This window comes from Oncorhynchus tshawytscha, linkage group LG13, assembly GCF_018296145.1.
Source record: "Oncorhynchus tshawytscha isolate Ot180627B linkage group LG13, Otsh_v2.0, whole genome shotgun sequence".
Taxonomy (NCBI): domain Eukaryota; kingdom Metazoa; phylum Chordata; class Actinopteri; order Salmoniformes; family Salmonidae; genus Oncorhynchus; species Oncorhynchus tshawytscha.
The window spans coordinates 67,109,534-67,134,786 of record NC_056441.1 but is presented as its reverse complement, the minus strand read 5'-3'; the positions used below and the strand labels follow the sequence as shown (position 1 = coordinate 67,134,786).

Here is a 25,253-nt window from a genome sequence, read left to right as displayed (position 1 = left end):
TAGCAAAAATGAACATGACAATAAAAAAGGGTTGTGTTTTCCTGTCTCACTGTAGCATGCAGCTGAAGTCATGACAGGTGGTTTGGTGACCCTTAGTGGCACGATGCCAGACTAACAGCTGGGTGGGTTTGACTAGCTGCTACAGATGAGGGAAGGGATCAGTCGCTGCCTCCCTGCCCTCTCTCCCTCTGCTCTACCACACACACTGTTGTGTCCAACACTAAGCAGAATGGCAGCCATACAGTAACTGAATCCAGTCAATAACAAGAGGGAATTCTTCATCACAGGTACTACCTTTGTTTATGTTCTTGTTTCTATGTTTATTTGTGGGTTTGGGATGTGGTGGTATAGACCATAGTGTTTACATTTTATAATGGAAACTCAGTAAAAATGTCATTCTAACTTACTGAATCGAAAAACCAGTGGTGTAAAGTACTTAAGTAAAAATGCTTTCAAATACAACTTAAGTAGTTTTTTGGGGTATCTATACTTTTTAAAATTTCTTTTTAACCTTTATTTAACCAGGCAGGTCATTTAAGAACATATTCTTATTTTCAATGACAGCCTGGGAACAGTGGGTTAACTGCCTGTTCAGGGGCAGAACAACAGATTTGTACTTTGTCAGCTCGGGGGGTTTGAACTTGCAACCTTCCGGTTATTAGTCCAATGCTCTAACCACTAGGCTACGCTGCCGCCCCGCTTTACTTTACTGTACTACTACATTCCTAAAGAATATTATGTAATTTTTACTCCATACATTTTCCCTGACACCCAAAAGTACTGGTTACATTTTGAATGCAAGAAAATGGTCTAATTCAATATTTATACTTTCACTTTTGATACTTAAGTACATTTTAGCAATTACATTTACTTTTGATACTTAAGTATATTTATAACCAAATACTTTCAGACTTTTACTCAAGTATTATTTTATTGGGTGACTTTCACTTTTACTTGAGTCATGTTCTATTTAAGTTACCTTTACTTTTACTCAAGTATGACAATTGGGTACTTTTTCCACCACTGCGAGAAACAAAATAAAAATGGTAACACAGCATTGCTATGGTCTATACCAACACATATACTTCCACCAGCAGAGCATAGTGACAAGACAACATGACTTGGATATAGTAAAGAAGCTCCTACTTTGTTTCCAATGATGGAAAAGTCCACTAGTGTATTATGATTGTGCTGACATAGAACTATCCTGTCCTGTTTATGTAGTTGATGAGCATGAGATCCACCAAATGTAATGGAGGCATTTTGAAAAGATGAAAGGTGGGCTAAATTTAGTTACACATGTGCAAAAAGGATTATCTCCTCTGTAATCTCATGAAATCCATTGTCATGCTCTGTAGACGAGCAGATTGATTAAGAGCTGGTGATAATGTAATCTCCTCTGTTTAATTAGTGTGAGCATGGTGGGCAGCTAAAGCAAACCACATTACACACCATCTGGACTGGAGACTGACTGGAGCAGTAACCCTGCTCTTATCCACCCTCTCCATCGTTAGTTTTTACAACAAGACACACACAAGGACATGTCAACGCTTGCTCTATGTTCTCAGACTGGATGCAAGTGTCATCCTGTACACATCATTAAAAACTATTATTGTTAACAGGATTTTTGAACCTGCGCAGGTGATAAACTTTTTTCTAGTTTGTCTTGTTGATGGTATAAACGGTGGACACTCCTATCGGTTTGTCTCGGTTTCCAGCCATGTTCTCCACGGTGATCTCCAACAGCTGTGCACTCTATGGGGACTATGGCAACTATGGACCTCCCCCATACCCCAGGAAGAATATCAGACCCAGAGCTTCACTTCGACACAACCCATATAACCCATACAGGCCATACCTGAGGAGGGTCAGTATAACATCCCAATATTCACTGCAAAGATGACTGGTTTATTATTGTGTTGTTATCAACATCTTCACTGTTCGATTTCAGATGACACCTTACTGTCTTGATGTCTTCATTGCAGGTGGACACAAGAGTATCTTTAGCCAATCCCAATAAAATCTCCAGGACCACCAGTAGGGGGCAGTATGTCACCATGCCTGTTCACCATCCAAAGCTGCATCCACTGCCGGTCAGTCAGAGGATCATCCAATCACAGCACAAAGCAAGACAGACCAGGAGTGCTGAGAGGTTCTCCAGTTATGATACAAGCTCCTGGATTGAGAAAGGCTCTAGTAAACCTAATAGAGGGAAGAAAACACAGAATAAGGCCACATCTTCTTCTTCCAAGAGTACAGGAGACATAAGACACAAGAGTTCCAGTTCTAATGGTCGCCAGCACCATCGCTACTTCACCAAGAATGGAATGTGTCGTGGCTCATCATACAGTTCCAAGAACAAGATGTGTGACCTGATCGGCACCCTGGTGGATCTGAAGTACAGCTGGATCCTATTTGTCTTCACCCTGTGCTACATCGTCACCTGGGCAGCCTTCGCAGAGCTCTACTTCCTGGGTGCCTGGCTGCGTGGTGATATGGAACACATACAAGACCCGCAATGGCAGCCATGCTTTGAGAAACTGGACAGTTTCCATTCGGCCCTCTCTATCTCCGTGGACAGCCAAATCATCAACGGCTACGGCTCTAGAGTGGCCTCAGCCAACTGCATGGACGGGCTGGTTCTCATGATGGCACAGTCCATCATTGAATCAGTGTTAGACACCCTGATGCTGGGCTGCATCCTGGCCAAGCTAGCCAGGCCTAAGAGGAGGCTGCCCACTCTGTTATTCAGTCAGCACTGTGTGGTCTCTGAGAGGGATGAGAGGCTGTGCCTGATGTTCAACATCAAGACTCTGAAAGAAACACACATGCTGGTGGCAGAGATAAGAGCCAAGCTGATCAAATCTCACCATACCAAAGAGGGAGAGTTCATCCTGTTGGAGCAGAGAGAGCTGACTCTGGGGATGGGGCCAGATGGAGCCAGGCTGTTCACAGTGGAGCCCCAGACCATGGAGCATGTCATTGATGAACAAAGTCCTCTCTGGGGCATCAGCGCTGACTCTTTAGAGTGGGATACCTTTGAAATTGTGGTCATGGTGGACGGAGCCGTTCAAGACGCAGGTTTGTGCTGAGAGGTGGGGAAATCTGGAGTTGGAATAAAATAACTGTTTGGGCTATTTCAATCAGCGCAAAAAGGACACCTGTCATTTTTCAAATTAATGGTTGTGAGTTATTTATATGTTATCATTATCAAAACATGAATAAAGGGACCTACAGTATCCTTAATGCCTGGTTCGGACAGCAGATGTATATAATATAATATGTATTTCTTCTCAGGCACAGCCTTCCATGTGAGGACCTCCTACACAGAAGATGAGATTTTTTGGGGACAGCGCTTTAAGTCACACAAGCCACTAGAAAAGAGGGGGATTGGTTCCAATCACAAGACCTCTGATAAGAACTATAAGGTCCAGACTGCCACACACAGTGACAGAGAGATGGCAGTGAGACAAAGACATGAGAGATCTCCTGGACATGACACAGACTCCGTCCCCTCCAACATGCCTACAAGGAAAGTACATTACCAGTATTTATCTGATCAAATGTTACTGTGCAACTCAGTCACTAATAACATTGGCAGAGGAACTAGGAAACTTAGTAAGAATGAGTTCTTTATATAAATATTGACATTTGACATGTTGGCATGGAAGTGTTCATCAAAGTTTATGAAATCAAGCCACACTGTACATATCCATGAGAATGTTTATACAATGTAAATAAACAAATGCTGATGACCAATATCTAAAGCTGCCATTTATACATCTAATTGATCAAACTTTCTGAATACTAATTTGTAAACGTGAGAACAGCACTTGTGTGATATACAGTTACAATTATGCTGATTGTATTAGTTCTTATTGGTCTCCTTACAGTATGAGAGAAATAACTAAAGGTATCTCACTGCCCATACATCAAGCTCTCCCAATTAAGATTGAAATTATGAGTGTCATTTAATGATTGTATTGCCATGTGCTGTGTCGATTTGATAAACGGACAAATGAATGTCAGTATTACTGTCTATTCACCAGCAAAGGAGATATCAAATTCACATACCATCATAGACTCTTGCCAAAGTTGATATTTATGTCAATTTACAGTATGTGTTACAATTCCCTTTAATTAATCCATTATGTTTTTTGATGTAAACCCACACTCATTCCCAGTCTGTATGTCAACACACAGTATTAGTCTGCCACATCCACCTCAGGTCACAGTATTCAGACAGACAGACGGACGGAGGGACGGACGTATTAGAGTGGGTTTGAATTGTACATCATTTAATCTGACAGTGATTCAGATGAACCAAAGAGATGCAGGCCGTTTCCGGGATGCTGCTTGGACAGTCTGAGTGTAAGGAATGTTTTCGCTGGCAGTTTTCCTCTTCACCTGGCTCTCCCCAGGCCTAATCCCATACCACGCCCATGGGAGACAGTGCATATCAAAGGGACCTTCTGCTGGCTGCCATTCTAGATGGCAGATTAATTCTACAATTTTTTATTAGGAACACTTTGATGTTCTCAACTTAAATAGATGAGACTGGATTAATTAAGCTTGCTGTAAGGTAGAAGATACACTTACCCATACTTAACTGTAAACAGATGAAAAAGTCCAAATTGTATCATGTTTTAATTAACATATTTATTTGTATATCCTTATCAAATAAAATATGATTCACTCAAAAAAATGGCGTAGGTTGGTTATTTTTTGTACTGCACCTGATGCAGAGTAAATTGTATATACTGTAACAGGTATCCAGAAATAATTGTTTTTTAATAATTCATAACAAAAACTGTACAAATGCATTTATTTGTTCATTTTGAGAGAGAAACTGAAAATCTGTCACCTCACCAGCAGGCAGAACAGTGTTCATTTTGTTCTGGAGTGGCCTGGTGAGAGATGTGATACCTTTGGATTCCAAATGAGTCTGACTGGGATTGACGTGATATGAGGCTTTTCAACAATCTGTAATTATGACCTTTGCTCATGAAGCTACAACGTTCAGCCAATAATGTTCTGTCTGCCAAGTGGATGCTCTGTTGGCACAGGTAAGGGTGTTACTAAGCAACCTGTGCCTCTGCCTGCCCTATCAGTTGCTTGTGGGGTATCTCTGGAGATGTTCCCTCCTACAAATAACTGGTTGAGCCTGCCTCCATAGGCCCCATGACCCCCTTGGCAAAACAACAGGTTCATTCAACAGCGCAGAACCACTGCTGACCTCACTGTCTCTTTGTGAAGGGAAAATCCAGAGTTGCATTCTGTGAAATGGCAAATGGTCGACCAGCTGCGAGCAGAGTGCATCTCTGTCTCTAACCTAACACAGGCCTACAGATGAGCGCTGAAGAGCCCACTGCCACACTCTCCTCTGGACAACAGAACATACAAGGGAAACATGGTAAGACTCCAGGCATATATCTATGTCTCTCTCCTTACCCCTATTTACTTTCATTATCACCTTGATACCTTCTCTGTTGCCCTCTGTCTTTAGGCTATGGACTCACTCATTGAGTGTCAACATCACTGATAACAGATGTTGTTTTCATAATGCCTCTGTCTATTTCCTTTACATGTACTAGCTGTTGTGCGTGTTGTTTAACAACAACTATGATGATTTATTAATGGGTTTTAATAATCTATTGTCAATCCTCATAATGTATTTCAAGTACATGTACATTGTGTACTTTTTACTAATGTATTATCTACTAGACAGCTAGAGGATAACTTAAAGAGAAATATATGCATACAATTACAATGTTTAAGCATCATGTTGGAGTAGATGGTTTTTAGATGGGATTTGTAAATATATAATGCCATCCTATTTTCCCACAATATCTCATTGCTTGAGCTAGAAATACCCTGTAGTATTTAACATTTTTGGTTTTAATTATGTCTTGCAATAGAAAACAATTGTAGGTAGTCTGATTCACCTACATGAGAAATACCTTCTGCATAGGTCTGGTACTGTGTAGAGTAAATTTGATTGATTTATTTGATTTAACCTTTATTTAGCTAGGCAAGTCAGTTAAGAACAAATCCTTATTTACAATGACGGCCTTTCCAGGCCAAACCCTAACCCGGATGACGCTGGGCCAATTGTGCGCCGCCCTATAGGACTCCCAATCACGGCCGGTTGTGATACAGCCTGGAATCTAACCAGAGTCTGTAGTGACGCTTCTAGCGCTGAGATGCAGTACCTTAGACCATTGCGCCACTCGGGAGCCCCAAATCCATATGTCTGCAGCACAAGTATGACACATTGGCTGGGATTCTCACATATGGCTATGAATGATACATTGTGCTTCAGTTCACACACCTGGACACCTGTGACATTATCTACGCACCGTTACACACCTGCCATTGAAATTCCATACACCTGGACAAACCCTCCGGAGATCTCTTGTTTCACAGTCATCCTAATTAAATATGTTTGATAAAGGGGATGAATAAGGAGGCGCCCGTGTGTGTAGAAGGGGAGGGGTAGTCAGCCAGGAAGAATAGGTTATCTTCATATCCAGTGTTTCAGAAGACTGATGAATAGTGTGTGTTCTATTCATCACATCTGTTGCAGAATCTTGATGGAGATACATTATCTGTGATTGAGAATCCTGTGGCTGTCAGTCATTCTTTCCACCCAGAGAAGACAGGAGTGGGAGAGGCCCGAGGAGCTCAGAGTCAGAGCTGCCATGCCTGGCTGAGAGGAATCCATTCTACAAACCACAGTAAGGTCAATGCCTGGGTGGTGCACTGTCTAATAGGGCTGAAACCACAGGCTATCATTAGTTGACAACATTATCCAATTAGTACACAAACAAGGCATGCTATAGAAAGTCTTATCTAGTCTTATCTATCTTATTTAGTACTTTAGTATCTCATGGTCTTAAGTTAAAGTTGTACAGTACACATCTACAACTCACAGCTGCCATGCAGACTTTATATACTGTAAATCAGTTGATTATGACACTGCCTGTGAAATGTTAAGCGTTCATCTTCGTCACTGGTCAAGTTCCCTACATGTGGAATGCTTTGTTCACATCCTTAGTTGTGTGCAAGTTGTAGACTGTGTAATGGCTGTTACATGCTGTGTCGCTATCTCTTCCACTCTATGTCAGTGTGACAGACAGCTAACATGCCTTTCATCAGTATACCCAGGCCAGTTGATATCTTATCAGTGTCTAATTCAGCTGTTCTCCAGTGTCAGCCAATAGACTGGTGAGAGTACTGGCTGCTGTGTGTGCAGTAGGACTTCTGGGAGGCTTAGCAGTCGGAGTGTGGTTCCTAGGTGAGACATCCTTCAAGTGTCAAATCATGGAATATGAAGAGAATGATGACATGTTCAATGTTCTAATGTTTGCGCAATACAGATTCCTTGCTGTGGTGGATGAAAAACAGAAGTAACCCCACATGTCAGAATATAGAGCACTGTATTTGAATGTTTTACAATGAGTCTGTTATTAGCTGATTAGTCTGTTATAGGCATGATAATCATGTCTCACACAATGACAGAGCTAGATTAAGAACATCTGTTTTACATCCACTACGACTATAATTCACTCTGCATGTTGTTGTTTTCCCTCTCACAGTCAGGTTGTTGTTGAGGCCTACCTCTTCCCAGAGCCCAGCTGGGCTAGGGGACACCAAGGAGACGTCCTTCTGTAACGTGACTGAGGACATCTCTGTGGCTGACCCCAGGAAAGGTCTGTGCCTCAAATAACAGCTTATTCCTATGTAGTGCCCCATAAGCTCCAGTCAAAAGTAATGCACTAAATAAGGTATACAGGGCCTTCAGAAAGTATTCACACCCCTTCACTTTTTCCACAGTTTGTTGTGTTACAGCCTGAATTTAAAAGTGATTAAATGTAGATGGTTTTCGTCCCTGGCCTGCACACAATAGCCCATAAAGTCAAAGTAGAATTATGTTTATTACAAATAAAAGCTGAAATGTCTTGAGTAAATATGTATTCAACCCCTTTGTTATGGCCTAAATAAGTTCACAGGTAAAATGACAAATGAATTTAAAAAAAATCTCACCCATCTACACACAATTACCCCATAATTACAAAGTGAAAACATGTTTTTTGAAATGTTAGCACGTTTACTGAAAATTTCATTCAGAAATATCTCATTTACATAAGTATTTCCACCCCTGAGTCAATACTTTATAGAAGCACCTTTGGCAGCGATTACAACTGTGAGTCTTTCTGGGCAAATCTCTAAGAGCTTTCCACGGCTGGATTGTGCAACATTTGCCCATTATTCTTTTCAAAATTCTTCAAGTAGATTAAAGTCAAAACTGTAACTCGGCCACTCAGGAACACTTACTGTCTTCTTTGTAAGCAACTCCAGTGTAGGTGTGGCCTTGTTTTAGGTTATTGTCCTGCTGAAAGGTGAATTAATCTCCCAGTGTCTGGTGGAACGCAGACTGAACCAGGTTTTCCTCTAGGAGTTTTGCCTGTGCTCAGCCCCATTCCATTTATTTTTTATCCTGAAAAACTTAATGATACCCATAATATGATACAGCCACCAAAATATGGAGAGTGGCACTCAGTAATGTGCGGTATTGGATTTGTGCCGAACATAACTATAAGGGCACAAGGCGAGACCCAGATGCAGACACGGGAGGCAGATGGGTTGAGTCTTTCATATTTATTATAATCCAAATGGGTATGCAAGAGAATGGTCATGGACAGGCAAAAAGTCAAAACCAGTTCAGAGTCCAGAGTGGCAGGCAGGCTCAAGGTCAAGGCAGGCTGGTACAGAGTCCAGAAACAGGCCAGGGTCAAAGCCGGGAGGACTAGCAAAAGGAGAATAGAAAAAGTAGGAGCATGGGAAAAACATGCTGGTTGACTTGAACATACAAGACGAGCTGGCACAGAGAGACAGGAAATACAGGGATAAATACACCAGGGAAAATAAGCGACACCTGGAGGGGGTGGAGACAGTCACAAGGACAGGTAAAACAGATCAGGGCGTCCTATCAGGGTGCATACCTAGCAGATCTACCCCCCTCTCTAGGGACGCCAATAGGCGTCCTATCTGGATGCATACCTGGCTGACTGGGGTGTCGGCAGTGAAAATCGGCAATGAGGGCCGGGTCCAGGATGTCTTTAGCAGAAACCCAGCACCTCTCCTCCAGGCCATAACCCCCCCAGTCAACCAGGTACTTGAAATCCCTGCCCCGTGGTTGAACCTTCAGGAGGCTTCTCACCGTATACGCTGGCTTGCCATCAATGACAGGAGGGAGGGCCTAGAAACAGAAGACAGAGGACTGTGAGACAATGGCTTAATCCTGGACACTTGAAAGGTCGGGTGAACACGGAGGGTACGGGGCAACAGCAGATGGACAGCAGTGGGACTAATGACTCTAGAATGGGGAAAGGACCAATGAAACGAGGGAAAAGTTTACAGGATTCTACCCGGAGGGGTAGGTCCCGAGTGTACAACCATACCCTTTGCCCAACAGCGAGGAGCCAGAGTCCGGTGGCGGTCCGCTTGTCGACGATACCTGGAGGTGGTCTTGAGAAGAGTCACCCAAGCTCTTTTCCAGGTATGCCGACAGCGGCGGACGAACATCTGGGCTGAAGGTATGTTGACCTCAACTTCTTGCTCTGGGAAGAGCGGGGGCTGATACCGCATGGAGCATTCAAAGGGGGATAGTGCTGTAGCCGAGCAGGGGAGAATGTTCCTGGCATATTCCACCCAGGCCAGTTGCTGACTCCAGGTGGTGGGGTTACTGGCAACAAGACACCGGAGTGCCGTCTCCATATCTTGATTGGCTCGCGCCGACTGGTCGTTAGATTGGGGATGAAACCCAGAGGACAGGCTGGCTGATGACCCGATAAGAGTGCAGAATGCCTTCCAGAATTGGGACGAAAACTCAGGACCCCAGTCCTAGATAATGTCAACCGGGAGTCCATAGATTTGGAAGACGTGCTTTACCATAAGCTGGGCCGTCTCCTTGCCTGAAGGTAACTTCGGAAGAGGGATGAAATGGGTGGCCTTGGAGAATCTGTCAACCACTGTCAGGATGGTGGTGTTGCCATCTTATGGAGGAATCCCAGTGACAAAATCCAGGAAAATATGGGACCAGGGGCAAAGAGGGACAGGGAGTGGCTGTAGGAGGCCAGAAGGAGCTTGCCGCGGACTCTTGCTTTGCACACACACCATGCATGCGGCAATGAAGACCGAGACATCAGGAACGATGGTGGGCCACCAGAAGCATTGACGGAGGAAAGACAGAGATCGACGAGTACTAGGATGACAGGTAAGCCTGGAGGAGTGAGCCCATTCCAGGACCTGAGACTGGACAATCAGGAACAAACAGCCGGTTAGCACCTCCCCAGGGTCTGACTGGGAACACTGTGCCTCAATTTCCCAAACAACAGAAGCCTCCAAACAAGAGGCAGGGAGGATGGTCTCTGATTCAGACGGAGTGGCAGTGGAACTGTACAGACGGGATAGAGCATCCTGCTTCACGTTTTTTGACCCTGGGCGAGAGAAAGTTCAATTTAACCTGATAAATAACATAGCCCAACATGCTTGCCTTGGGTTGACGCGCTTGGCAGTGAGGAGGTATTCTAAATTCTTATGACCCGTCCATACCAGAAATGGATGTTCCGCCCCTTCCAGCCAGTGTCTCCACTCCTCCAGAACCATCTTAACAGCTAGGAGTTCTCAGTTCCCAACATCCTAGTTCCTCTCTGCAGAGTTGAGGCAATGGGACATGAAGGCACAGGGATGAAGATGTTGGTCCTGGACGGATCGCTGAGAAAGAACGGCCCTACTCCCACGTCAAAAGGATGGCAGCAGTAGTAAAATGTTGCTTTAGATCCCCAAAAGCCTTGTCCGCTGCTGGAGACTATATGAATGGTACCTTGGGAGAGGTGAGTGCAGAGAGGGGAACTGCCAGGTTGCTGTTGCTCGGAATGAAACTGTGGTAGAAATGTGCAAATTCCATAAACCGTTGTAGCTGCACCCTGGATGTGGGCTGGGGCCAATCCATTACCGTGCTCATCCATCTGAACATTCCCCTCAACAATAATGTATCCCAGAAAGGAGATGGTGGAGCTGTGGAACTCACACTTCTCAGCCTTTACAAACAACTGATTCTCCAGGAGATGCTGAAGGACCTGTCGAATATGGAGAATGTGTTCCTGGGCAGAACGAGAGAAAACCAGGATGTCATCGAGGTAGACAAAAACAAAACGTTTCAACATGTCCCGGAGCACATAGTTGACCAGGGCACTATGAGTACCTGGTTATGCCATCCAAACGGCATAACCAGGTACTCATAGTGTCCACTGGTAGTGTTAAAAGCTGTCTTCCACTCGTCTCGTTTGCGTATCCGCACAAGGTGGTAGGCATTTCGAAGGTCCAGTTTGGAAAAGATAGTAGAGAGGTTCGAAAGCTGAGTAGAGGAGTGGTAAAGGGTACCGATTTTTAATCATAATGTCATTGAGGGCCCGGTAATCAATACATGGATGCAGGGTCTTGTCATTCTTCCCCATAAAGAAGAATCCTGCGCCGGCAGGAGAGGCAGAAGGGCGAATGCTCCCAAAAACCAGTGAGTCCTCAATGTACTCCTCCATGGCCTTGGTCTTAGGACCAGAAGAGAATATAGCTGGCCTCGAGGCGGTGTGGTGCATGGAAGGAGGTTAATAGCACAATCGTAAGGACGATGTGGAGGAAGGGAGGTAGCACGAGCCTTGCTAAAAACCTCCATGAGGTCATGATACTCTGCGGGCACGGCAGAGAGATCCGAGAACGTACTTAACCCTGGAGGCAGATGTTTCGGAGAAGGCTGTGCCCGGCAGTGTGAATGGCAGAACGAGCTCCAACCCAGGATGGAACCCCTAGTCCAGTCATTATCTGTGTTGTGCTTCTGGAGCCAAGAAAAACCCAAAACAAGTATGTGAGGGGACTCAATGAGGAGGAGCCGAATTGACTCACTGTGATTTCCAGATACCCGCATATTAATGGGAACTGTGCTGTGCGTGACTCTACCAATGGAGCGGCCGTCTAGTGCCCTGGCATCCATGGGAACAGAGAGGAGTTGAGTTGGGATACTTAGTTCTGAGACCAGAGTAGCGTCCATGAAACTCTCATCTGCCCCAGAGTCAATAAGCTCCCAGAGAGACTTAGACTGGTCTCCCAACAGCAAGCTCACATAAAGGAGTTTAGGTAATGGGACAGAGGGTTCCCAGTCAGACTCACCAGAGTACTTGTACCTACTAAGGCTTCAGGTCTCTTTACTGGGCAGGTGGCTATGTAAAGCCTACAGCTCCACAATGCAGACAACAATTGGAGCTTAGTCTGCGGGAACGTTAATCACTGAGCGGTTTCCTTCTTCTCCGGCAACTGAGTTAGGAAGGACACCTGTATCTTTGTAGTGACTGGGTTATTGATACACCATCCAAAGCCTAATTAATAACTCTACCATGCTCAAAGGGATATTCAATTTCTGCTATTTAATTTTTACCCATCTACAAATATGTGCCCTTCTTTGCGCTGCATTGAAAAACCTCCCTGGTCTTTGTCTTTGTGGTATCTGTGTTTGAAATTCACTGCTCGACTGAGGGACAAATGTGTGTGGAGTATAGAGATGACGTAGTCATTCAAAAATCATCTTTAACACTATCATAGCACATAGAGTGAGTCCATGCAACTTATTATTTGACAGCAAAATGTGGAACAAGTCAAGGGGGTATGAATACTTTCTGAAGGCACTATAGGGTATGATTTGGGACGCACTTGATTGGTCAGGCAGAAAGCCCTTCCTAATAGTTTTGTGGTTTATCACAACATTTGTTGTGATTTATTTCATTCAACCTTTATTTAACTAGGCAAGTCAGTTAAGAACAAATTCTTATTTACAATGACAGCCTAATCAAAGGCAAAAGGCCTCCTGCAGGGACAGGGCCTTGGATAAAAATAAAAAGTAAATACAATAAAAATATAGCACAAAACACACATCACAACAAGAGAGACAACACAACGCTACATAAAGAGAGACCTAAGACAACAACATAGCATGGCAGCAACACATGAGAACACAGCATGGTAGTAACACAACATAACAACAACATGGTAGCAACACAATATGTCAGCAGCACAGGGTACAAACATTATTGGGCACAGACAACAGCACACAGGGCAAAAAGTAGATAGTAGATACAACAATACATCACACAAAGCAGCCACAACTGTCAGTAAGAGTGTCCATGATTGAGTCTTTGAATGAAGAGATTGAGATAGAACTGTCCCGTTTGAGTGTTTGTTGCAGCCCGTCCAGTCCCTAGCTGCAGCGAACTGAAAAGATGAGCGACCCAGGGATGTGTGTGCCTTGGGGACTTTTAACAGAATGTGACTGGCAGAACAGGTGTTGTATGTAGAGGATGAGAGCTGCAGTAGATATCTCAGATAGGGGGAGTGTGGCCTAAGAGGCTTTTATAAATAAACATCAACCAGTGGGTCTTGCGACGGGTATACAGAGATGACCAGTTTACAGAAGAGTATAGAGTGCAGTGATGTGTCCTATAAGGAGCATTGGTGGAAAATCTGATGGCCGAATGGTAAAGAACACCTAGCCGCTCGAAAGCGCACTTACCTGCCGATCTATAAATTATGTCTCCGTAATCTAGCATGGGTAGGATGGTCATCTGAATCAGGGTTAGTTTGGCAGCTAGGGTGAAAGAGGAGTGATTACGATAGAGGAAACCAAGTCTAGATTTAACTTTAGCCTGCAGCTTTGATATGTGCTAAGAGAACGACACTGCACCATCTAGCCATACTCCCAAGTACTTGTATGAGGTGACTTCCTCAAGCTCTAAACCCTCAGAGGTAGTAATAACACCTGTGGGAAGAGGGGAATTCTTTTTACCAAACCACATGACATTTGTTTTGGAGGTGTTCAGAACAAGGTTAAGGGTAGAGAAAGCTTGTTGGACACTAAGAAAGTTTTGTTGTAGAGCATTTAACACAAAATCCAGGGAGGGACCAGCTGAGTATAAGACTGTATCATCTGCATATAAATGGATGAGAGAGATTCCTACTGCCTGAGCTATGTTGTTGATGTAAATTGAGAAAAGCGTGGGGCCTCGGATCAAGCCTTGGGGTACTCCCTTGGTGACGGGCAGTGGCTGAGACAGCAGATTCTCTGACTTTATAGACTGCACTTTTTGAGAGAGATAGTTAACAAACCAGGCCAAAGACCCCTCAGAGACACCAATACTCCTTAGCCAGCCCACAAGAATGGAACGGTCTACCATATCAAATGCTTTGGCCACGTTAATAAAAAATAGCAGCACAATATTGCTTAGAATCAAGGGTAATGGTGACATCAATGAGGACCTTTAAGGTTGCAGTGACACATCCATAACCTGAGCGGAAACCAAATTGCATACCTGAGAGAATACTATAGACATCAAGAAAGCCAGTCAGTTGATTATTTACAAGTTTTTCCAGCAGGAAACATTTTCTAATGTTGGGGTCACTCTAGCAAAAGTCATCCGTCTCTGCTGTTAAACATAGTAGCGGGTCATGTTTTACCCTTAAGACAACACAAGAGTTAAAGTAACTAACTTTCTCCTTCAGGATAGCCTGAGTGCACTTATTTCTCATTTGCCTGAACGATAGCCAGTCAGCCTGAGTATGCGTGTGCCGAGCCTTTTGCCAAATGCAATTCTTGAGGTGGAGTAACTCGGCAAGATCACGGTCGAACCAGGGGCTGAACCTGTTTTTAATTCTCATTTTCTTTATGGTGTCGTGTTCGTTAAAAACACCACTGAAAATATCAAAAGAAGGTCCAAGTGTCTTCGACAGAGCTGATTCTATACCATTTTACAAAGGCCAGTTCATGAAGGAAGGCTTGCTCATTGAAGTGTTTTAGCAAGCATCTATGACAAATCAGTACAGGTTGTTTCACTGAGCAGCCATTATGAACACAGGCTGTAAAACAGTGATCACTAAGGTCATTACAGAAAACACCAGACTGACACCTATCAGGATTATTTGTGAGGATAACATCGAGGAGAGTAGCCTTTTCTGGGTGTTTGTGGTAATAATCTGAGAAAGATTTAGGGAGTCCCATTGCTTTAGGACTTGGTCAGGTGTTATTTGTATGTCCCAGTTTAGGGAACATAGCAGGACAAATTCAGACTTCAAATCAAAATCAAATCAAATGTTATTTGTCACATACACATGGTTAGCAGATGTTAATGTGAGTGTAGCAAAATGTTTGTGTTTCTAGTTCCGACAATGCAGTAATAACCAACGAGTAATCTAACCTAACAATTTCACAACAACTACCTTATACACACAAGTGTAAAGGGATGAAGAATATGTACATAAAGATACATGAATGAGTGATGGTACAGAACGGCATAGGCAAGATGCAGTAGATGGTATAGAGTACAGTATATACATATGAGATGAGTAATGTAGGGTATGTAAACATTATATTAAGTGGTATTTTTTAAAGTGGCTAGTGATACATGTATTACATAAAGATGGCATGATGCAGTAGATGGTATAGAGTACAGTATATACATATGAGATGAGTAATGTAGGGTATGTAAACATTATATTAAGTGGTATTTTTAAAGTGGCTAGTGATACATGTATTACATAAAGATGGCATGATGCAGTAGATGGTATAGAGTACAGTATATACATATGAGATGAGTAATGTAGGGTATGTAAACATATAAAAGTGGTATTGTTTAAAGTGGCTAGTGATACATGTATTACATAAAGATGGCACGATGCAGTAGATGGTATAGAGTACAATATATACATATGAGATGTAGGGTAATGTAGGGTATGTAAACATTATATTAAGTGGCATTGTTTAAAGTGGCTAGTGATACATTTTTTACATACATTTTTCCATTATTAAAGTGGCTGGAGTATGTTGGCAGCAGCCACTCAATGTCTAACAGTCTGGCTGTCTAACAGTCTGATGGCCTTGAGATAGAAGCTGTTTTTCAGTCTCTCGGTCACTGCTTTGATGCACCTGTACTGACCTCGCCTTCTGGATGATAACGGGGTGAACAGGCAGTGGCTCGGGTGGTTGTTGTCCTTGATGATCTTTATGGCCTTCCTGTGACATCGGGTGGTGTACGTGTCTTGGAGGGCAGGTAGTTTGCCCCCGGTGATGCGTTGTGCAGACCTCACTACCCTCTGGAGAGCCTTACGGTTGTGGGCGGAGCAGTTGCCGTACCAGGCGGTGATACAGCCCGACAGGATGCTCTCAATTGTGCATCTATAGAAGTTTGTGAGTGCTTTTGGTGACCAAATTTCTTCAGCCTCCTGAGGTTGAAGAGGCGCTGCTGCACCTTCTTCACCACGCTGTCTGTGTGGGTGGACCAATTCAGTTTGTCCGTGATGTGTACGCCGAGGAACTTAAAACTTACTACACTCTCCACTACTGTCCCGTCGATGTGGATAGGGGAGTGCTCCCCTTGCTGTTTCCTGAAGTCCACGATCATCTCCTTTGTTTTGTTGACGTTGAGTGTGAGGTTATTTTCCCGACACCACACTCTGAGGGCCCTCACCTCCTCCCTGTAGGCCGTCTCGTCGTTGTTGGTAATCAAGCCTACCACTGTAGTGTTGTCTGCAAACTTGATGATTGAGTTGGAGGCGTGCATGGCCACGCAGTCGTGGGTGAACAGGGAGTACAGGAGAGGGCTCAGAACGCACCCTTGTGGGGCCCCAGTGTTGAGGATCAGCGGGGTGGAGATGTTGTTACCTACCCTCACCACCTGGGGGCGGCCCGTCAGGAAGTCCAGTACCCAGTTACACATGGCGGGGTCCAGACCCAGGGTCTCGAGCTTGATGACGAGTTTGGAGGGTACTATGGTGTTAAATGCTGAGCTGTAGTCGATAAACAGCATTCTCACATAGGTATTCCTCTTGTTCAGATGGGTTAGGGCAGTGTGCAGTGTGGTTACGATTGCGTCGTCTGTGGACCTATTAGGGCGGTAAGCAAATTGGAGTGGGTCTAGGGTATCAGGTAGGGTGGAGGTGATATGGTCCCTGACTAGTCTCTCAAAGCACTTCATGATGTTGGAAGTGAGTGCTACGGGGCGGAAGTCGTTTAGCTCAGTTACCTTAGCTTTCTTGGGAACAGGAACAATGGTGGCTCTTTTGAAGTATGTGGGAACAGCAGACTGGGATAAGGATTGATTGAACATGTCCGTAAACACACCAGCTAGCTGGTCTGCGCATGCTCTGAGGACGCGGCTGGGGATGCCGTCTAGGCCTGCAGCCTTGCGAGGGTTAACACGTTTAAATGTTTTACTCACGTCGGCTGCAGTGAAGGAGAGCCCGCAGCTTTTGGTAGCGGGCCGTGTCAGTGGCACTGTATTGTCCTCATAGCGAGCAAAGAAGTTGTTTAGTCTGTCTGGGAGCAAGACATCCTGGTCCGCGATGGGGCTGGTTTTCTTTTGTAATCCGTGTTTGACTGTAGACCCTGCCACATACCTCTTGTGTCTGAGCCGTTGAATTGCGACTCTACTTTATCTCTATACTGACGCTTAGCTTGTTTGATTGCCTTGCGGAGGGAATAGCTACACTGTTTGTATTCGGTCATGGTCCCGGTCACCTTGCCCTGGTTAAAAGCAGTGGTTTGCGCTTTCAGTTTTATGCTAATGCCGCCATCAATCCACGGTTTCTGGTTTGGGAATGTTTTAATAGTTGCTGTGGGTACGACATCGCCGATGCACTTAATAATAAACTCGCTCACCGAATCAGCGTATTCGTCAAAGTTGTTGTTTCACGCAATGCAGAACATATCCCAATCCACGCGATCGAAGCAATCTTGAAGCGTGGAATCAGATTGGTCGGACCAGCGGTGAACAGACCTGAGCGCGGAAGCTTCCTGTTTTAGTCTCTGTGTAAGGGGCCAGGAGAGAGCTTAGGGCAGGTAGGGTACAGGCCAGTGCTGATGGAGGACAATAGCACCCAGCAACAGTCAACAAAGAGCTATTTGAAAGTTTAAAGCTTAAAACCAGCTAATCAAATTGTTTGGGGACAGACTTGATGGAGACAACCGAGCACTGAAGGTGATCCTTGGTATAGATTGCCACTCCCCCACCTTAAGAAGAGCTGTCTTGCCGAAAAAGGTTATAACCAGAAAGGTTAACATCAGTATTCAAACACTCTTCCTTAAAACATTTTTGGGATAGGGGGCAGCATTTTCACTTTTGGATGAATAGCGTGCCCAGAGTGAACTGCCTCCTACTCTGTCCCAGATGCTAATATATGCATATTATTATTGGTATTGGATAGAAAACACTCTGACGTTTCTAAAACTGTTTGAATGATGTCTGTGAGTATAACACAACTCATATGGCAGGCGAAAACCTGAGAAAAATCCAACCAGGAAGTGGGACCTCTGAGGTTTGTAGTTTTTCAAAGCTTGGCCTACCGAATTGACATTGAGATATGGATGAGGTTGCACTTCCTAGGGCTTCCACTAGATGTCAACCGTCTTTTGAAACTTGAATGAGGATTCTACTATAAAGGAGGGGCTCATGAGACCTCTTTGAGTCAGTGGTCTGGCAGAGAGCCTTGGTCTCATGACTCCCGACAGAGTTACCTCTCGTTCCAGTGGTTCTCTGAAGTCAAAGGAATTCTCCGGTTGGTACATTATTGATGTTTTATGTTAAAAACATCCTAACGATTGATTCCATACCTCGTTAGACATGTTTCTAAAGGACTGTAACGGAACTTTTTGAGTTTTTGTCTGGATGAAGTGCCTGCACCTCGGATTACTGTGCTGAACACACTAACAACAAGTGGCTATTTGGACATAAATGATGGAACTTTATGGAACAAATCAGTAATTTATTGTCGAACTGGGATTCCTGGGAGTTTCTTTTGATGAAGATCATCAAAGGTAAGTGAATATTTATGGTGTTGTTTCTAACTTTGTTGATTCCAAAATGGGGGGTATTCCTCTGGCTGTTCCTCTGGCTTCTGAGCGCCGTTCTCAGATTATGCTTTTTCCTTAAAGTTTTTTTGAAATCTGACACAGCGGTTGCATTAAGGAGAAGTCTTATGTTGTCGAGGGGTTCCTGCGGTAGAAAGGTTAAACACGACTCACACCATACCTAAACCGGCTGCAAGTGTGCACTATCGTGTGCCATTGTGAGCAAATTGATTTTGTCCCCCCACACCAAACACGATCACGACACGCAGGTTAAAATATAAAAACAAACTCTGAACCAATTATATGAATTTGGGGACCGGTCGAAAAGCATTAAACATTTATGGCAATTCAGCTAGCTAGCTTGCAGTTGCTAGCTAATGTGTCCTATTTAGCTAGCTTGCTGTTGCAAGCTAATTTGTCCTGGAATATAAACGATGAGTTGTTATTTTACCTGAAATGCACAAGGTCCTCTACTCCGACAATTAATCAACACATAAAACGGTCAATTGAATAATTTCTAGTCATCTCTCCTCCTTTTGGGGCGGCAGGGTGGCCTAGTAATTAGAGCGTTGGACTAGTAACCGAAAGGTTGCAAGTTCAAATCCCCGAGCTGACAAGTTACAAATCTGTCGTTCTGCCCCTGCCTGAACAGGCAGTTAACCCATTGTTCCTAGGCTGTCATTGAAAATAAGAATTTGTTCTTAACTGACTTGCCTAGTAAAATAAAGGTAAATTAAAAAATTTCAGTCTTGTTCTTCTTTGGACTTTATATGGCGATTGGCATCTAACTTTCATAGTTACGACGACCAACCAAACTCAGTTCATCTTTCAATCACCCCCGGTGGGTATAACCAATAAGGAGATGGCAAGGGGATATCTGCTTCTATAAACCAATGAGGTGATGGGAGAGGCAGAACTTGCACCACAGTCAGTGTCACAAATAGAACTTCTATTTTAGCCCATAGCAACGCAGACACTCGTTGGCGCGGGTGGCAGTGTGGGTGCAATAATTGAATAACGTTTGTTTACATTTATTTTGCAACGCTCGACACATTAGCGGTGTGGTCAGCATGTTAGCCCTTGGCAACGCAGACGCTTGTTGGCACGTGTGAACAGTGTGGGTGCAATAATTGAATAGCATGTATGTTTAAATTTATTTTGCAACGCTCAGGCACGCGACGCAAGCGGTGTGGTCAGCATGTCAGTAATGACCAACACATCTGGATTGGAGCTGTGTAATATAAACCATATGTGTTTATATAACAGCTAAAATTGTCTTTATAACAGTACACATGTTAATTCATAAATTCTTTAACAACTTATACATGGTCACAGTCAGTGGAAAGGAGTGGAGGCTGTCTATCGACCGACATCAAAACATGAAATAATGATCTGTTTATATTGACTACATTATTTATTGGATATAAGCTGCTTAACATTTCCCTCTCAAACAAGACCACAGTTCATTACTGTTGATCTAGTTGGTCTCTGGAGGGATTATTTTCTATCAATCAGGTTCAGTGTTTTACAGAATCAGCCCGGAGAACTCTCTCTTGGAGATCCAGCTAGAGAAGGTGCCCACCTGGCTGCCTGTGTGCTATGAGAGATGGAACTCTTCCCTGGGGACCCTGGTCTGCCGCCAGCTGGGATATCTAAGGCTAGTCTACTAAGACCATTTTCTTACTACATAGCCCAAGCATCTTGGGAACATACTAGGCTATTCACCTAACCATAAGGCTGATTGCTCCCAGTTAATGATGGATTATTTAATGCTCTGTTAATACCTCGTTTATAGGCTTGCCTTATGCCCCATAGATCAGACATTACTTTTTAAAAGGAACACTCCCATCTTGCCTGCTTTTATAGAAGATATAACTGATTTATTTTATTTTCAGACTGACCAAGCAAAAGGGGGTGAACTTAACCGACATCGGACCAAACTACACAGATGGCTTTATACAGATTACCTCCGAACACAATAGCAGCCTGGAAAATATATGGCAGTTAAGGTATGGCAGCTGTCTGAGGAGATAATGCATTACCTAATGATGCAGAAAAAATGGATGTGCTATAACAAAGTTATCAAGTTTTTCTAATGTACCTACTTGTTTTTATTTAGGGGGAGTTGCGTCACAGGGAAGGTTATAGCTTTGAAATGTTTTGGTAAGTTTCTGCAGGGTACTAACAACACTAACATAATAGTGGATTAACTACATTGTACATTTGTGCATCTCACACACCGGTAGGACCCAATGACCTTCATATGACCTCTCAGTCATGACTTCATAGTGCTACACATTGGTAGGAAATCCTTCTCTTTCCATGACATAGACTGATCAGGTGAATCTAGATGAAAGCTATAATCCCTTATTAATGTCACTTGTTAAATCCCGTTCAATCAGTGTAGATTAAAGGGAGGAGGGTTAAAGAAGGATTTTTAAGCCTTGAGACAATTGAGACATGGATTGTGTATATGGGTGAATGGGCAAGACAAAATATTTAAGTGCCTTTGAACAGGGTATGGTAGTAGGTGCCAGGCGCACGGGTTTGAGCATGTCAAGAACTGCAACACTGCTGGGTTTTTCACTCTCAACAGTTTCCCGTGTGTATCAAGAATGGTCCACCACCCAAAGGACATCCAGCCAACTTGACACAACAGAAGGAAGCATTGGAGTCAACATGGGCCAGCATCCCTGTGGAACGCTTTCGACACTTTATGGAGTCCATGCCCTGACGAATTGAGGCTGTTCTGATGGCAAAAGGGGGTGCAAGTCAATATTAAAAAGCTGCTCCTAATGTTTTGTACACTCAGTATATACTGTACGGTGATGAGTTATCTCAATACAATGTACGTAAAGTGATCTGGGTAAAACATGTTCTTTACCATTCGGCCATCAGATTTGCCACTAATTCTCCTTACAGGACACATCACTGCAGTCTATACTCTTCTGTAAACTGGTCACCTCTGTATACCTGTCGCAAGACCCACTGGTTGATGCTTATTTATAAAAGCCTCTTAGGCCTCACTCCCCCTATCTGAGATATCTACTGCAGCTCTCATCCTCTACATACAACACCTGTCCTGCCAGTCACATTCTGTTAAAAATCCCCAAGGCACACACATCCCTGGGTCGCTCATCTTTTCAGTTCGCTGCAGCTAGGGACTGGACGAGCTGCAACAAACACTCAAACGGAACAGTTTTATCTCAATCTCTTCATTCAAAGACTCAATCATGGACACTCTTACTGACAGTTGTGGCTGCTTTCTGTGCTGTATTGGTGTCTCTACCTTTTTGCCCTTTGTGCTGTTGTCTGTGCCCAATAATGTTTGTACCCTGTGCTGCTGCCATATTGTGTTGCTACCATGCTGTGTTGTCATGTGTTGCTGCCATGCTATGTTGTTGTCTTAGGTCTCTCTTTATGTAGTGTTGTGTTGTCTCTCTTGTTGTGATGTGTGTTTTGTCCTATATTTTTATTTAATTTATTTTAAAGTTTTAATCCCAGCCCCTGTCCCTGCAGGAGGCCTTTTGCCTTTTGGTAGGCCGTCATTGTAAATAAGAATTTGTTCTTAACTGACTTGCCTAGTTAAATAAAGGTTCAATAAATATAATTTTAAAAATGCCTTCATGTTTGTTTCCTGTGCCTGTGTAGAGTGCGGGACCCGGGCTAAGCTGCCCAGGATAATTGGGGGAGTTGAGGCTACCTTGGGAAGGTGGCCCTGGCAAGTCAGTCTCTACTACAGCAACCGACACACCTGTGGAGGCACCATCATCACCAGCCAATGGGTGGTCACAGCAGCCCACTGTGTGCACAAGTAAGACCCCCAAGGACCCCTCGGGATAAGAGGTTAGATGTTTGAGGTCAAAGGTCACTGACTCATGACAGTGTAGTGATGACTAGGGACAGTAATAGCTCTCACTTTATTTTGCTCAAAGTCAGTTATACTTTATGCAATTGAGAATTGGAGAGCCATCTATTCGATATAAATTGCTTCGTGTCTTTTTTTCACATTCCAGCTATAGGCTACCACAGGTGTCCAGTTGGGTGGTCTACGCTGGTATTGTCACACGCAGTTCAGCTAAAATGTCTCAGTACATTGGATATCCAGTGGAAAAGATCCTCTACAACAAGAACTACAATCCCAGGAGCCACGACAATGACATTGCTCTGATGAAACTGCGAACCCCACTGAATTTCTCAGGTAACAGGGAACTTGATTGCTTCTGTTTTGAATGCACCACATAGTCCTTTGGCTGACTGGAACACTCAACTATATTATTACAGCAATCAGTTCCAAACCATGTTCCAATATTACTGAAATTATCTTCAAAATTACCTACACTGTTTTCTAATATTGTTAATATTCTCTTAAATTGTATTTTTTAGATACCATCAGGCCTATTTGTCTGCCACAGTACGAGCGTGATCTACCAGGAGGAACACAGTGCTGGATCTCTGGCTGGGGCTACACTCAACCGGATGATGGTAGGACTATGTTAAATGAATAATAGAACTTAAATAGAATAATTTTATGTATCTCTATCAGTGGTTCAATGTTTTTTTCATAGCACAAAGTCAGTCACGTTCTAAAAATAAGAGGTATATTTACATTAGTTTGACTTTCTTTGACAGTTCTCATCCCTGCCACGCTAAAAGAAGCTCCGGTTCCACTGATAAGCACCAAGAAATGCAACAGTTCCTGCATGTACAATGGAGAGATCACCCCCCGCATGCTCTGTGCTGGATTTACAGAGGGCAAAGTGGACGCATGTCAGGTTAGTTCATAAAACATACCTGAGTTCTTCCTCCTGTGGCTTGTTTTATGAAGAGATTTACCAAAGGTCAGAGAGTTGTTTCTTACAAAAGTAGAATTGGTTCTTGATAATGAGAATATTTTCCCCCAGGTGTCCCCATTACTGTTCTGAATTATCAAAGACAAATCTCATTAGGCATGCGGGCACACCAGCTTTATTCCTAGGCCCAACCGATCAAATTCAGTTGAGCTCAGGTTTCAGTATTTCACAATATCCCCTAAATCACTGTGACTTAACAATATCTCAAACCCTAGCAATCAGTGTGGTGGTCTGGTAACCAGTGTGATTGACAGCAGTGTGTATCTGCTCCTGTCCTCTTCCCAGGGGGACAGTGGGGGTCCTCTGGTCTGTCAAATTGACAATGTGTGGAGACTGGTGGGTGTGGTGAGCTGGGGTACAGGCTGCGCTGAGCCCAACCACCCCGGAGTCTACACCAAGGTGGCTGAGTTCCTCGGCTGGATCTACGACATGATTGAGGTAAACTTACACTAACTCTTTGTTGCATAGGCCTAGGTGTTGATTTTCTACATATTAGGAACACATCTGTTGTGCACTTCTGTTTCTCCTCTTGAAATGGCATAATACTGTATGTTACATTTTATTTTTCCATCCGCAGAGCTACTGAGGAGGAAGAGGAATAAGACAATGGATGATCAGGGAGACTCATGTATGACCAGAACAGGCCTAGAGCAAACTGAAACATAAGATGCTCCTGACATTCTTCCTCCTGTACTATATCTGTCATTTTACCTCCTTATAATGGCCATGTTTATTGCAGAAATGCATACATCATTTAGGAAATAATTTTATACTATTTGTTTGTCATACATTTTATTTTTAGCACCTGAATGAGAACATATTTATATCATATATTTGTATTGTAATGAAAATAAATTATGCTTCATATCTAAACATGTCATTTGTTTCCTCTGGTGTGATGAAACAGGTTTATGTGTCTGGGCCATCATGTCTGAAGGATGCAGACACTGTTCACCACTGAGTGCAAAGTAGTAGCACCTCTCTCCTGTCAGAAGAGGGCGTGCATGCACCCCTATCATCTCTTTTCTATAGTAAAAGAGGACACTCGCGACAAAAGTTGAGTTTGTCAACATTTAGCTGTAACTTTAGAACAAGGGTCGCAAAAACTTGAAGCAAGTTTACTGTGAGTGTTTCCATGTGTTTTGTGTTAAAAGGATAACTACTGTTCTCCATCTGATTCACAGCATTCGTACCAAATGGTTTGATTGTATTCAAGGCATTGCTGGCTGGTGTATTGGGGTAGCTATTTAGCTACACTACTTTAGCTAGCTAACATAAACGTTATTTAACCTAGCAAGGAATTATCTCCATGCTTGTTCATCTATAGCTAGCGTGCCTTGCCATACCATAATCAAATGCAAAACTCCAATGAGCTGTGTGTATGCTGAACTAAATCCCTCAACATATTTTCAGAAATATGTCTTCATCCCTGGTAGTACAAATTACAAAGCAGG

The 25,253-nt window shown here is 43.5% G+C and overlaps 3 protein-coding genes across 3 annotated transcripts in view; all 3 read left to right on the top strand.

Annotated features, from left to right (window-relative positions):
- LOC112242800 (zinc finger and BTB domain-containing protein 16-A-like) overlaps nt 1–283 on the top strand; it is a 29,600-nt gene extending 29,317 nt beyond the window's left edge. The window contains exon 9 of the mRNA XM_042296222.1: nt 56–283. Coding sequence (XP_042152156.1) covers nt 56–74 — 19 coding nt within the window. The 3' untranslated portion in view covers nt 75–283. The remainder of the gene's footprint in view (nt 1–55) is intronic.
- On the top strand, nt 198–4,688 carry LOC112265547 (G protein-activated inward rectifier potassium channel 3). The gene is made up of 4 exons (XM_024442935.2): nt 198–287; nt 1,719–1,867; nt 1,986–3,081; nt 3,298–4,688. The coding sequence occupies exons 2-4, from the start codon at nt 1,721–1,723 to the stop codon at nt 3,639–3,641; spliced, it is 1,587 nt and encodes a 528-aa protein (XP_024298703.1). The 5' UTR covers nt 198–287; nt 1,719–1,720; the 3' UTR covers nt 3,642–4,688.
- Nucleotides 4,689–5,201: 513 nt separating this feature from the next.
- tmprss5 (transmembrane serine protease 5) lies at nt 5,202–24,666 on the top strand. The gene is made up of 13 exons (XM_024443607.1): nt 5,202–5,413; nt 6,587–6,737; nt 7,211–7,297; nt 7,599–7,712; nt 20,462–20,603; nt 20,842–20,955; nt 21,066–21,109; nt 22,598–22,760; nt 22,963–23,147; nt 23,333–23,431; nt 23,579–23,721; nt 24,085–24,237; nt 24,377–24,666. Exons 1-13 carry the CDS (start codon nt 5,411–5,413, stop codon nt 24,383–24,385), a joined length of 1,407 nt encoding a protein of 468 aa, XP_024299375.1. The 5' UTR covers nt 5,202–5,410; the 3' UTR covers nt 24,386–24,666.
- The last annotated feature ends 587 nt before the right edge of the window (nt 24,667–25,253 follow it).

What these genes read in the sequence shown, in the direction of transcription:
- LOC112265547 (XM_024442935.2), top strand. Translation starts at nt 1,721, where the DNA reads ATGTTCTCCACGGTGATCTCCAACAGCTGTGCACTCTATGGGGACTAT. An exon ending in ACAGGCCATACCTGAGGAGG is followed by an intron (nt 1,868 to 1,985) that starts GTCAGTATAACA and finishes TCTTCATTGCAG; the next exon opens with GTGGACACAAGAGTATCTTT. An exon ending in CGGAGCCGTTCAAGACGCAG is followed by an intron (nt 3,082 to 3,297) that starts GTTTGTGCTGAG and finishes ATTTCTTCTCAG; the next exon opens with GCACAGCCTTCCATGTGAGG.
- tmprss5 (XM_024443607.1), top strand. An exon ending in TATAGCTTTGAAATGTTTTG is followed by an intron (nt 21,110 to 22,597) that starts GTAAGTTTCTGC and finishes GTGCCTGTGTAG; the next exon opens with AGTGCGGGACCCGGGCTAAG. An exon ending in CTACACTCAACCGGATGATG is followed by an intron (nt 23,432 to 23,578) that starts GTAGGACTATGT and finishes TTTCTTTGACAG; the next exon opens with TTCTCATCCCTGCCACGCTA.